Here is a 14387-nt window from a genome sequence, read left to right on the forward strand (position 1 = left end):
GGCATCAAAGGAAAAAAAAGCAAAGGGGAAGCAGCACTGTCCACTCGGGGGAGGCAAAAAATCTCTCCAAGGACAAGTAGCCATCATACAGTGCTCCCTCTTCTTGCAGAAACTCTTCCACTGTGACATGTGCCAGGAACAACATTCTGGGCAAGGATAAGTTATATTACAAAAATTCAAACTGCAAGTCTACTGGAGGCCTGTCAGAGAAGAAGCTATAAACCTGGAACAGGGAAATCCTTGAACTGCTGCGCACAAGCATTGACAGATCCTAGTCTTCTTGGCTAAATCCATGATGACACACAGAAGGCACACAATCAAAAGCATAAATAAATCACGGGCAAAACAAAGAAACTGGCTTGCGCAGGAGAGCAAATGTGAGCATACACTCCAAGGCAGTTGAAGAAAGACTAAGTGTGTCACTGACTGCAGATGTGGTTGGTGACTGGTCTTAACCTCATGTACACATTGTTGCTAGATGCCACAGATTCCTTGCATTACAATATTTGATTGTTTTTTGACCAGTTTCTAGCTGGGACTAGAAGATTATCCTGTTGTTAAGCCTGAAGGTTTGTTCCGCATATGAACAATGACAAATCTTTAAAATAATTTGTATTTTTCATGACAAACAAACCTGTGGTCTTAACATTGGGGTAAATCTTCTAGCGCCAACTGGAACCGGAAAAAATTCAACAGAATTGTATATGCAAGTTAGGTGGAACAGCCACCGACCCAAGCTGTGTTTCGTGATATCTGTTATTCTTCCCACCCATGTTAAACTGGCAGAGGAGTGGTTAGAGGTATGCCTTAAATGTTATGACCGTAGGCTTGTTAGTTATGAAAAATACAAATCATTCTTAAAATTTGTCATTTGTTCATACATGGATCAAACCTGAGGTCATAACATTAGGACAGACTTACTCTTGGTGGGAGGTAAGTATCATTAACCAACTGGAGGTTTGCCACACCTGGTCATTCTTCTTGTATAAGAGAATTCTAAGGAAGAAGACCTACACCTCTGAACCTTAGATATGTGTATAACATAGGTTCAGTCTTCTGGGTTTCAATACAATGTCAAAATTCATTGCATAAGCGGAAGAAGAGAGCTATCTGTTCAAATAACAAACCAATGTAGCCACTTATGTAGGTTTGTTATCATCTCTCTCTTTCCTTGCTGAAGAGAGGAATGTTTTACTACTGCAAGGTAACTTCATTAATTAATTATTATTCTAACGGCATGGCCACTGTACTCACCTGCATCATGCCCATTCCAGCTCATAATGAGACAATCTTCATACCGCCCATAAGTACAGAAAAGATGGAAAGGAGAAAAGAAAAAGGTACCAGTCATCTCATTCATTTCACTTTCATACCATCATCTTAGGCTTGATACAAACTGTCCCGCCAGGGGACAGTTTGTATCAAGCCTAAGATGATGGTATGAAAGTGAAATGAATGAGATGAGTTACACAACAAGTCGTGTAGCTCATCTACACAACTTGTTGAGCAGCCACCAACAGACCCAAGGAAAAAGTGCCCAAGTGGGCAATATCCTTAATAAAGAAGGCAGTGAACATGGTTTGGCAACACCATAAACCAGCATTCAAAATTCTATGAAGATAAATTTCTCTCGAATGCTAAATAGGAACTTAGAACTCTGTCATGCACCTTTGCATGCACAATATTCGCTGAAGCAACTGACGATGATGAATAAGCATTTGTGATCATTTCTCGTAACCAGAATGAGATAGTATCCTTGGAAACTTCTCTTGTGACCTGGCCTTGGCTAACAAAAAGTCTTTAAATATCACGGTTTGAGATGTCGAGCTTTTTTTAGATAAGCATGCAATGTTCTGACAGGACATACCAACATTTCATCAGGGTCATTGTCAACAAGATCTCCCAAAGAAGCTATAGAAAAGGAGACAAATCTTTCAACATGAATTGAGGGATTTTGAGTTTTAGCAACAAATCTGGGGCCAAATTCGAAAACTACTGACCTCCAACCCCTGGTATGTTTGACATCATAAGACAAACCATGTAATTTGCCTACCCTTTTTGCCAACGTTATGGCTAGCAAAAAGACTGCCTTCAGTGTCAAAAGTCTATCTAAAGCCTGCTGCAGCAGTTAAAAGGAGGCTAGAGTAAGGTTAGTCAGTACAAGAGTCAAATCCCAACTGAAGACTTGAACTCTGTAGGGAAACAGGACTACTCAAAGCTCTTAATCAGCATAGATATCCCCCAAGATGTAGTTATATCCACACCCTTCATACGTAGAACTAAAACCAATGCAGCCCTATAACCCTTTATGAATGAAACAGATAGTACTTTTTTTGCTCTGAGAAAAACTAGGAAATCGGCTATCTGTTGAACAGAGGTTAGGAATCCCGTCTATGACACCAATCACAGTTTTTGGACCACTTTCCCTGGTACACAGCCGTGGAGAATTTTCTGAAATAACCTGCCTTCAGAGACGCTGTTCTTCAAGAAAAGCCTCTCGCTCGCACAAGATATTGATAGTCTCCATCAGTGAAGAGATAGGGACTTTATCAACTGATGATACCTCTCCACAAGAGGTTTACAAAGCAGATTGTACCAGGGAGATATCTCTCTCAGAACCTCTGGGAGCAGCGACAGCAGATTTGGAAACCATTCTGCTTGGGGCCACAAAGGAGTGAGAGCATACATGTCCAGGTTGTCCTTCGCCACTACAAATGTGTCTGGGACTAACGAACAATCCTCTAGCTTCCTGTTGAATCTTGTAGCAAAGAGGCCTATCATTGGCCTTCCACCTACGCGAAACAGCCTGCCCGCAATCTCCTCATGCAGAGACCACTTTGTTCCCAGAATCTGTCTCCACCGGCTTAGTTTGTTGGACACTACATTCATTTTGCCTGAAATGTCCTGCCCATAAGATCCACTGAGTTGTCGACAGCCCACTGATGTAACTGGACCTTATTAGGTGAAGTTGGTGAGAACCCAGTCTCCCCCACCCGCTGGTTCACATAAACTACTACCATTGTGTTGTTAAACATCAAGACAACGAAATGCCCTATCATCCTCTCTTGAAATGCTGAAGTGCTGGGAATGCTGCCTTCATCTTCAGCACATTGATGTGCAGTCGACTGTCCTGCCAACTCCACTTCCCGTAGGTCTGAAGGTCCTCTTAGATGAGACCCCCCCAGCCTTTGGAACAAACGTCTGACTACAGTAGAAGTTCCGATACCAAAGCAAACACTTGTGAACACCTGCAGAAACATTGTCAAGCCAAGGCAAAGTACCCTAAATTGAAACACCTTTTCCCCAAGACTGAAGTGAAGAAACTTCCAGGAGGAAGGATGGATTGGGATCTGGAAGTGTGTGTCCAAGTCAATAGTAAGCCTAAATTTGTTGTTCCTGACTGCCTCTAAGATTATTTGTGGAGTCTCCATTTTGAACTTTGTCTTCCTGACGAACATGTTCAACACTGATAGATCTATGACTGTCCTCCAATCACCATTGGCCTTTGGGACCAGGAAGATTAGGATGTAGAATCCTGCAGAAGGACGTTCTACTGCTCCCCTCTCCATCATCTTCACTTCCTCTTGCAGTATACTAGGTATTTTTTAAATCCTGGACTGAATTGTAAGAGAGGTGGAGAGGGTGACCTGATAGAAGCCCAGTGAAGTTGAATGGGAGTATTATATAACTCACCCAAATGACATCTACTACCCACGGCTCCACCCTATAACTCTGCCACATAGATCAATGGCTTGCCAGGCATCCCCCCACTGGTGGCAATGAGTGGGGAATGGCTTCCACTCTCAGTACCTCGTACCTCTACCTCTGCCCCTATTTTCCCCCCTCTTGTAGCCTGGCTCTGAAAGGGCTGTTGTTGAGTTGGTTTCTTCATTGAAGAGGCCAATTGAGGAGGTTTAGGCACAGGAGCAGGTTTCACAGTCTTCTTTGGTGCAGGTTGTTGGGTCCGTCTTCCGATATCAGGTCGACTAACAGCAGATTTACTTACTGCCTGCTGTACTACCCTATTGTTCGTATCAGACTGACCACTGTCAATGACTGCCTCCAGAGTATCTTTCAGCAGCAGCAACTGAAATTCCAAAATATCACCATTCCTAAGTGACAATAAGGAGTCCGCATCCACTATCTTGGCTAGGGCTGCATCCCTTCTCAACAAAATATTTGTCCATACATTAGCACTGAGGTCTGTCAAGAATGAGATGGCCTTAGAACCATCCACTGAACTTATTACAGAAGTAGACAATGTAACTTTGGCCACAGCTGTCAATCATAAGTCTAACCAAGATGCTGTCTGAAGATAGAAGATGCCGTCAACTCTAAAGCAGCTGCTTCTTGGCACGATGACCGGACTGATCTGTCTACTCAGTAGCCGAACAATAGGTGTTGTATAATACCTCCTATGATGAGGTAGTGGGGCTGGGAGAAACTTGAAAGATCTGTTCAACTGTAATGAGTTATCCCACCATCTCAAGATCAATGAATTCACATGATGAACGACAGAATCCTCATGACTGGAGCATGGCAACTCAAGGAAGTCTTAACTTCCTTTTTAGGCACTAAAAGGGGCTTCAATACTTGTAGGAGAGATCGTGGAATGAGTTTCAGTCCTCTTAAAAAGATCAGTATTTGGCCACAGCTATCGATCATAAATCTAACCAAGATGTTGTCTGGAAGATAGAAGATGCCGTCAACTATAAAGCAGCTGCTTCTTGGCACGATGTCCAGTTGATCTGTCTACTCAGTAGCGGAACAATAGGTGTTGTATAATACCTCCTTTGCTGAAGTAGTGGGGCTGGGAGAAACTTGAAAGATCTGTTCGACTGTAACAAGTTATCCTGGCCCGAGATCAACAAATTCACATGATGAAGGACCAAATCCACATGACTGGAGCATGGCAACTCTTTTTAGGCACTAAAAGGGCTTCAATACTTGTAGGAGAGATCGTGGAAGGAGTTTCAGTCCTCTTAAAAAGATTATTGAATTGACAAATCAGATCTATAACCTCTACGTACATAAGAGAAAAGAAAATCCTGGTTATCCAAATCCTCCACCTTGTGTGGGATCTGACAACCCGAAGTGGAGGGAACAGAAAGACCCCGAAGACTCACTCTGGCCATCGATGAACCATTTTCACCCAATGGACATGAATCCTCCTGTGGCCTGGTCATGTCATGTCCATGGCCTGGGGAAGACGAATGTAGGCCATGGTCTCTATTCCTTGATCCAGTCTGCGACGTCGGCCGTGGTCTCTGCTCCCCGATCCTAAACATGAATTCTCCTTACATCCAACTGTTCCAGAGACAAATCATGACTATGCCAACTCAAGCTCCTTTGGTCGTGACCCACTGAAGAGGAACCAAGAACAATACTGGGCGAATGAGACCTGGATTGACGGCCCGACGGACGACTGCTATTCCCATCCTCTACAGGCCTAGAAACTGCAGACGTTTGCCTTTGCACGGCTGTTATCAGAAAAATCTGTAACCTGAGATCTCTTGATTGGAGTGTTGACATCCTTCCTCCGAACTTTAATCGTCGAATGGGACGCAGGGTATACTTTGCATTTCCAATTAGAGAGGGGCCTTTGTGCATCGGAGGCCAATGTACAAACAGTACCATCCACATACGTCCATACAGTACTTGCAGATGTCCCAACTTCATCCACGACCAAAAGCCAAAGGCGGAGGCAGTTCCAATATCCACTACATCCATCACCTTTTGAGGACGAACAAACATGGGAGAACCACGGCCATGAGCAGCTGATGACTTTGGAGCCACTGCCGATTCTGGAACACTTCTCCTGACTGAGATGTGACTGTCCCAGCTCAAAGAAGAAGAAATAGTGCTTCTTTTCTTGATACTAGGACCAGACACGAAGTCCCTAATTCTCCAATACTTGACTGGAGAATGCACAGGGGAAACGGATGACTGTGATGCTGACAATGATGAAGAAGATGAAAAGAAGATTCATGTCTCTTCCTCTTAAAAGCATGATTACACTTCTCTTCAATCACAGAATCCAGGCTCTCCAACTCTTCTTTGACTAGGAAATCTGTAGACGGGGTTGTTGATGACATTATTGTAGTGGCAGGCTGTGACATCATGGGGGGATCTGGCTGTGATGTCACAACAGTAGATGAATCACATGAGGAGGCTGTTGGTACCAATATTGGCAGAACAATGGGTGACCCAAAATGACGCGCTGTTGTACCATATGCATCCTGCTAAATGTCGCAGTATGAGGAGAACCCATATAGTGGAGACCCTGGGGAGTAGGAACAGCCATGATAGATGGTATACTGGGTAGCAAGAAGCCAAGCGGTGAGGCAACAGACCAGCCAAAGTTGTTACTTCTGAGAGGCCTAACGATGTCCAAACGCACCATCTTCTGTGCATCAGAGGCTGGAAAGAGGGACAAATATGGCAATGCTTCCCTTGCCCTCCCTGAAGGGAAAGACAAGGTATAATTAGACAAGAAAATCTTCCAAAACTTCCCTTGACAAATCAGAAGAACAGGAAGGGGCATGGGAAAAACCTAGTACAGAAGACAAAGCAACTGGAATAGGCCTCTTAAAAGAAGGGACAGGCTCAAGAGGAGGCTGAACTCAACCAACAAGGATGGCATCATCTTCCTCCTCTTGTGCTGTCCCTTCTTGGAGAACCTCTTCCACTGACCCACCAACCAAGAATGACATCCTGAACAAGTATTAGTAATATTACGTACATTTGCTCTGCACTTTGAATCAATAAATTATGGAGACAGAGAAAGAAAGCTATGCATATAGGGGACCTAATAATGAGACATCACAAATAAGGAAGCAGTTAAAGACCTTGGTGTGATGTTGAATAGGAATATGTTATGCAATGATCAAATAGCAATTCTGTTGGCAAAGTGTAAAGCAAAAATGGGAATGTTGTTACGGCACTTCAAAAACAAGAAAAAGGCTTGGAACACATGATTATGCTTTATAAAACATATGTTTCGTAGTCCACTTGAATATTGCAATATGATATGGTACCCACACTATCAAAAGATATTGCACCAAATAGAGAGTGTACAAAGGTCCTTTACAGCTATGAATAGAAGAAGTTAAAGACCTTGACTACTGGGAAAGACTACAATCCTTAAAATTATATAGTCTAGAAAGGAGAAGAGAACGCTACATGATAATTCAGGCATGGAAACAGATAGAAGGAATAGCAGAAAATATCATGGAACTAAAAATATCAGAAAGAGCAAGCAGAGGTAGATTAATAGTGCCCAAAACTATACCAGGAAAAATAAGGAAAGCACACAGGACATTAATCCACTACGCACCAGCATCGATAATGCAGCGTCTATTCAATGCGTTGCCAGCTCATCTGAGGAATATATCATGATTGAGCGTAGATGTTTAAGAATAAGCTCGACAAATATCTAAACTGCATCCCAGACCATCCAAGATTGGAAGATGCAAAATATACCGAAGATGTACTAGCAACTCTCTGGTAGACATTAGAGGTGCCTCACACTGAGGGACCTGGGCAACCCGAACGAACTGTAAGGTCTGTAAGGTCTGTAAGGACCTACTGCTCGCTGAATGAGGATCCATATTTACAGAAGCGTGAACAAGGGAAACCTCCTACACCAGGGCACAACCTCTGAGGTTTCCTGGATCTAGAGTTGGAGCCAGCAGGAGGGTTATGGGAATCCATGATAACACAACTCTTCACCACAAGCACACAAATCCTTCACACTAAAATACAGAAAGAAAACAATGGCAAACAAAAACCAGCTTTAGGGAGGAGAGAAAGAACAAGACGCCCTCACTCAAAGGTGGTAAGAAGAAAACAGACGTCACAAGGCCCAGCTTGGGTCATGGCTGTTCCACCTAACTCATGACAGAGGACAGATGCCACCGGTTCCTTGCACATTCAGTTCTATAGAATTTTTTACTGGTTCTAGCTGGAGCTAGAAGATTTATCCTACGGTCAAGATCCCAGGTTTGTTCTATGTATGAACAAATATGCCATATGTATAGCCAAATTTCAGAAAAAAGTGACAAACAATTTCCAAAACTCTTGTTCATCCAGCGCTGGTGCATTCAACAATCAAAATGCCATTATCAAACCTAAGTTCAAATTTTAAAATAGAAAAGATCAGAAAGTTTCATAACATTAAGCCATTGCTTAAATTGTACCCATGAAATGTCAAAAAGTATTATCTGATTATTTGTACATCTCAAACCTGTACAAAAGAAAAGAAAACAGGAAAGTTTTCCTGAAACAAAAATGTATACGTTGACACCCATTAATATTAAAGTATGCATTTTTGTTTCAGGAGGCAGACTCTTCAAAGTCCCATGAAGAGGCTTCTTGGGGGCGGAGAGGCTACCTTCCTCTTCTTAGGCCATGAAGTCTTAGAAGAGAGAACTGAGGAGGCATCAGAAGACGATGACGAAGATGAAGACGAAGATGATGGCACCTTCCAAGAACTCATCTTCGTCAGCTTCCGCAGGATGGCAGTCAGATCCAAGGGGCAGCAGATGACTGGACAGGAGCAGGGACAGATCCAGAAACTGTAACAGAGGTCATCACCATGGCACTCACCAAGGGTGGAGTACACTCAGGCACTACCATCGGGGATAGTACCACAGCAGGAGCAGGCAGAGGTGCCACCTTGAAACCAAGAGGAGGCGGCACAGATATTACAGGGGCTGGCATATGGAGGTGGTTGCCCATCACCACCAAGGAGTCACATTGGTGGGGTGGTGGGCAAACACCAGTCAGCACTGGGGCAAACCTATGTGTTGTCACAGTGGCTGTGGTGGTGGTAAGGAGGCATGGGTCACCATTGAAAGTCTGCTCAGGTGAGCCAATAACCCACTCGATGAGGGAGCCCTGTTAGGACTAGAGAACCCCACACCTGTTGCAGCTCTGACTCGACACCTATGGAAGCAAAAGTCAGGTTAGTGGTGGGAGTTTCCCCCCCTCCTTCCTCCGATCATGAATTGTAAGAGGAAGATGATGGCGAGATTCCCCCTGAAGGAGAAGGAGCAAGGACAGGAAGCTTGCCAAGAGAGAGGAACTACGATGAAGGGTCGGCAACCATGGGTGTTGTTGGGGCCATTAACCCCATACAAAGCCTTCCTCGGGTGGCGGTGCTTTTTCCCTTCAAACCTAACTGCTCATGAGACCAACACCCAGGCATACATGCAGGGAGAAGGCAGCCTTCTTGGAATTAAATGATTTGTAGATTAACATGATTGTTATCAATATAATCAAAACACACAATCAACATCATATACATACACAAAACAAAAAAGAAAAGATCCCACCATAAAGGTATAAAGAGAGCACAGCAAAAACACTTGGGCATAGAGTGATAAAAACACATCTTCTCTAGACAATGGCTGAAAGGAAATTGGAATGTTGACATCCAGTCGGGAGGGACTCCCAACTACCCTGGTAGTTAACTACCGAACCACCTTGTTTGAAAGTTCAGTGGCTGTATCTAGGCTTCTCCTTAAGTAATTCCTATTGTAAAGGACCAAAGGACCAAGGGTTTGTATATCGTGTAGGAACAATCCAAACCTCTCAACAATCAAGTAAGTACAGAAAAGTGCAATTTCTTTTCTCTATGGTAACCAAAAGAAAAGTGAACGTGTTGGTGAGTGAAGGATACAACCCCACTTAGTCCCCTTCTCCAAATATTAGAAAAGTGAATGTGATTGTGAGCAAAGGGTACAGTCACCTCTCAATTAACACGAGGGTTACATTCCTGGAGACAGCGTGATAATTAAAAATGCGTTATTTAAACATATTTTTCCTATAAGAAATAACAGTAATACGGGGGGTTACGTTCCTGGACTTGGGGAACTCTGTACTGCATTATTATTACATGTACTATGAAGGTCAAACAAAAAAGAAACAGAACAAAATCTTCTGCTTTATTAATAAAAATCTACAGTGCACTGTGCTATGTCTTTGGTTATGTCAACGGCTGTCATCTGCAGTGCGCATCACCCTACGTCTTCAACCCCCCCCTCGCTCGTCGTCTTCTTACGATTCTTCGGTTTTTCTTGAAAAATTGCTCCAGTTTGGTCTGTATTGCCTTCTTCCTGTTCTCTAGCATAACAGTGTAGCAATTTAAATCACTACTCAGTAAGTTCGCCTGCTTCCGCTAGATGATGCTTATGCCCGGGTAATTTAAAAACAACGCTCGGGAGCCAATTCACATTAAATCAAAATTCGTGTTTTTTTTAAAACATTTTTCAATATTTTCTAGCTTGAGGTAAATTGAAAACATGTTAATTAAGCACATGTTAATTGAGATGTGACTGTACTCTCCCCACTTAGCCCCTTCATATATCAACTGCCATCTTACCAAGATCTAATTGATCAATTCCAGCTCTCAATGTAGAATATTCCTATATAAAAGGCAACAGTTTGCATGTCCTTAGGAAAACACCAGTAATTCATAACACGGTTGATCCCTAAGATTCTGGATGAAAGACTCTATAGTGCCTTCACCACTTACTTTGTTATTCATAAAAGTTTATGCGTTGTTGCAAAACATAAGACAGTTCTTGACCTCTAAGTTCAAACCTTACAACTATTTTACCTGTGCCTTCTAAGAGCAACCAGTTTCCTTTTATAAGCTGTAATCTTATCTGGAACAACTGCCATAAGGTTAAATCGTATGTCATGATAAGGTTCTCCACCAGTGGCAATACCAAGCCTCTCTGTAATCACACGTCGAAACTTTTCAGTCCAATCTTCTCCTTCAAGCCAGGGCCCTGTAAAAAGACTACTTTTAACTTTTTGCCCATACAAAAATTTGACATCCTCTTTTAACTTCCAGTATTGAATAAGCATATCTTAGCTGTAAACATGTTACTTCCCTAAAACTTTTGAATCCCTATGTGATACCATTGATGATCTCCCAATTCCATTACAGAACTTGAACTTTACTTTCAGACATCTAAATTTTTCTTGGGTAAAAATAACAATTTGTTGAAAATTGTATTTTTCCTAACTATACAAACCTGAGGTCCTTTACAATAGGAAGGTACTTAGCAGCAGCTGAACCGGTTGTAAGCCTTTTAAACAAGGGGTTCGGTAGTTAACTACTTGTCCGGCAGTTAGCGGTACGCTCGACTGCGAGGTGAGGAGCCACTTTGCTTGAGGCCCAGGAAACGCAGAGTGAGGGGTGGCATGAGGTGGGACTATATGTAAAGGACCTCAGGTTTGTATAGTTAGGAAAAATACAATTTTCGACAAATTGTTATTTGTTCCGATACGGTATACAAACCATCGGTCCTTAACAATAGGAAGATTCACTTATTGGTGGGTGGAATATGAGTCTTATGAACAGACTGGTGTTCGTCCTACCTTGGATTCCCTCCCTGGTCGTAAGAGCAGAGGGAGGGATCCTAGCCTCTACCCAGCTGATCGGGGTGTGCACCGCAGGATCAGTGGTCAGACTTCTGGACCAAATTTATAAGAGGGAGGCAAGCGTACCTCTTATAAATAGCAAAAAGCAAGAACTAGTTCCTACTTCAAGAGCCAAGGTAAAGTTATGGGTTTGTCTCTTGTTGGCTTCCACTCCCCCCCCTTGTTGGGGAGTGGTGGATAAACACTTCTATCCCTACTAAAAGGGATAGAATGGGGCTCAGTTGTGTAGCTTACCTGCATCGGCCTCCTGTTCAGCGTAATGACGACCGTGGCCCTCTGCCCACAGGTAGAGGGAAGAATGAAGGAGGAAGAGAAGCCAGTCACACTCTCTTTCACTCGTCCATGCATACAGTCACACAAGGATGCGATGCTGTTCTGTCCACTCGGGTGCTGGGTAGACTACACAACTTGTTGAGCAGCCACCACGGGTCCCAAGGAAAAGGTGTCCAAGGACCTGTGGGTGATATCCCAAAGGTAAAAAGAAGTGAAGGTGGTCTAGTTGGCCCAAACCCCTGCCTTCAGTACCTGTGCCTGGGAGAAGTTCTTGCGGAATGTAAGGGTTGGACCAATACCTCTGACTTCGTGGGCTCTCGGACGAAGGGTACGGGTGTCGTCACTGTCAGCTGTCTCGTAAGCCCTCCTGATCACCTCATGCAGCCAGAAAGAAAGTGTGTTCTTGGAAACCTTTTTCTTGGTAACCCTGGTGCTAGCGAAGAGGCGTCGACACTCAGGCCTGAGGTGCCAGTGAAATTTTTCAGGGAGGGGATCATGAAGGACTCGAACCGGTCATCAGGGACCGAAGGCTTCTGAGTCTTCGCTACGAAGTTCGGGACGAAATCGAGCGTCACCGATCCCCATCCCCTGGAATGCTTAACGTTGAAGGAAAGACCATGAAGTTCGCCTATTCTCTTTGCTGATGCCAGGGCCAGCAAGAAGAGGGTCTTGAGGGTCAGATCCCTGTCTGACGACTCTTGGAGTGGCTCGAAGGGTCTGCGAGTCAAACTCCTAAGGACGAAAGTCACATCCCACCCCAGGGGCCTGAGTTCCCTGGGTGGGCAAGACCTCTTGAAGCTCTTCATTAGGAGGGAGATCTCGAAAGAAGAGGAGATATCCACACCTCGCAATTTAATGACTAAGGCCAGGGCGGCTCTGTAGCCCTTAATTGCAGAGACGGACCACTTCCCCTGGTAGACAGCCGCAGAGGACTGTCTAAGGTATCCAGCCATCTCTGTCGCTGCGCTGCGAGAAAAGCCTCTCGCTCGCAAGAGATGGTGGATAGAAGCCAGCCGTGAAGACACAGGGACTCAACGGATCGGTGGTACCGTTCCACGTGTGGCTGGCACAGAAGGTTGTGCCAGGGGGGAATCTCTCGGCTCTCCGGCAAGCAGAGCCAGCAGGTCCTGATACCGAACGGCTTGAGGTCGTTTGGGAACCACCAGAATTATCTGAAGATTCGCAGTGATCAGCGCCCTGCTGATCACTTTGCGAATCAGACAGAATGGGGGGAAGGCGTAGACGAAGAGATTGTCCCACGGATGCTGAAGGGCGTCCTCTGCAGCTGTCCATGGGTCCGGCACGATTGAGAAGAGAACCTGGAGTTTTCTGTTGTGCCGGGTGGCGAACAGATCCACGACTGGACGCCCCCACAGGTTGAACAGCCTTTCTGCCACGTCTGGGTGAAGGAAACACTCGGTTCCTATCACCTGATCCCGACGACTGAGCTTGTAGGCTACCACATTCCTCTTGCCTAGAATGTAGCGAGCCGACAACTCTATTGAGTGTGCCGCGGCCCACTCGTGCACCTGCAGCGTCAACTGGTGCAACGGGAGGGACACTAGACCCCCTTGCTTGTTGATGTATGCCACTACTGTGGTGTTTTCGCACATCAACACCACTGAGTGTCCCACCAGACAGTTCCGGAACTCTTGGAGAGCGAGGAACGCTGCCTTGAGCTCCAGGACAGTGATGTGAAGGTGCTTGTCGTGATGGGGAGGGGGGGGGTGCAAAGAGTCGCTCCTCTTACGAGGTTCCTGTCGTCCAGCCACCAGGCTAGGTCCTGCCTCACCTCCTCCGTGAGGGACACGGGGAAGAAGGGAGGGTCCCTTGCCTGTGACCAACACTCCTTTAGTCTCCATTGAAGAGACTGCAGGTGAAGACGCCCGTGAGGGACTAGCTCCTCGAGAGACAACAGGTGGCCGATCACGACTTGCCACTGCTGAGCTGGTTGCTCCTGTCGAGACAGGAACCGTCTTACTGCCTCCCTGAATCTGCTGATCCGCGAGTCTGCGGGGAAGACTCGCCCTGCTGCCGTGTCGATCAGCATGCCCAGGTACTTCATCCTCTGCTTGGGTTCGAGCTCTGACTTCTCGTGATTCACCACGATTCCCAGTTCGCGGCAGAATTCGAGGAGTCGATCTCTGTCCTGCACAACTGCGAGCCGGAGCTAACCAGGACTAACCAATCGTCGAGATACCTCAAGAGACGTATCCCTACCGAGTGGGCCCAAGCAGACACCAGCGTGAACACTCGCGTGAACACCTGTGGGGCGGTTGAGAGACCGAAACAAAGTGCCCTGAACTGGTACACAGTCCCGTCGAGGATGAAGCAGAGGTGCTTCCTGGAGGATTGATGGACAGGTATCTGGAAATACGCGTCCTTCAAATCTACAGAAAGCATGAAGTCGTTCTCCCTGATGGAATCGAGCACCAACGTGCTGTTTCCATTGTGAACCGAGTCTGGCGAACGAATCGGTTCAAGGGAGAGAGATCTATTACCAGGCGCCAGCCCCAAAAGACTTCTCCACAAGGAAGAGGCGGCTGTAGAAGCCCAGCGACTGATCCTGAACGATCTCCACAGCTCGTTTGCTCAGCATGGCTTCTACTTCCTGCTGAAGCGTCACTTCTTGGTCGAGCCAGGAACGTAGGTTTGGAGAT

At 45.3% G+C, this 14387-nt stretch overlaps 1 protein-coding gene across 4 annotated transcripts in view; it reads right to left on the reverse strand.

The window, feature by feature from the left end:
* Window positions 1–14387, reverse strand: part of LOC135217863 (ubiquitin carboxyl-terminal hydrolase calypso-like) — a 351282-nt gene that overhangs the window by 260938 nt on the left and 75957 nt on the right. For all 4 annotated transcript variants that reach the window (XM_064253884.1, XM_064253885.1, XM_064253882.1 and 1 more), the window contains exon 6: window positions 10622–10796. In XM_064253884.1, coding sequence (XP_064109954.1) covers window positions 10622–10796 — 175 coding nt within the window. The remainder of the gene's footprint in view (window positions 1–10621; window positions 10797–14387) is intronic.

The sequence above is a fragment of the Macrobrachium nipponense genome, chromosome 9 (genome assembly GCF_015104395.2).
Source record: "Macrobrachium nipponense isolate FS-2020 chromosome 9, ASM1510439v2, whole genome shotgun sequence".
Lineage (NCBI taxonomy): Eukaryota > Metazoa > Arthropoda > Malacostraca > Decapoda > Palaemonidae > Macrobrachium > Macrobrachium nipponense.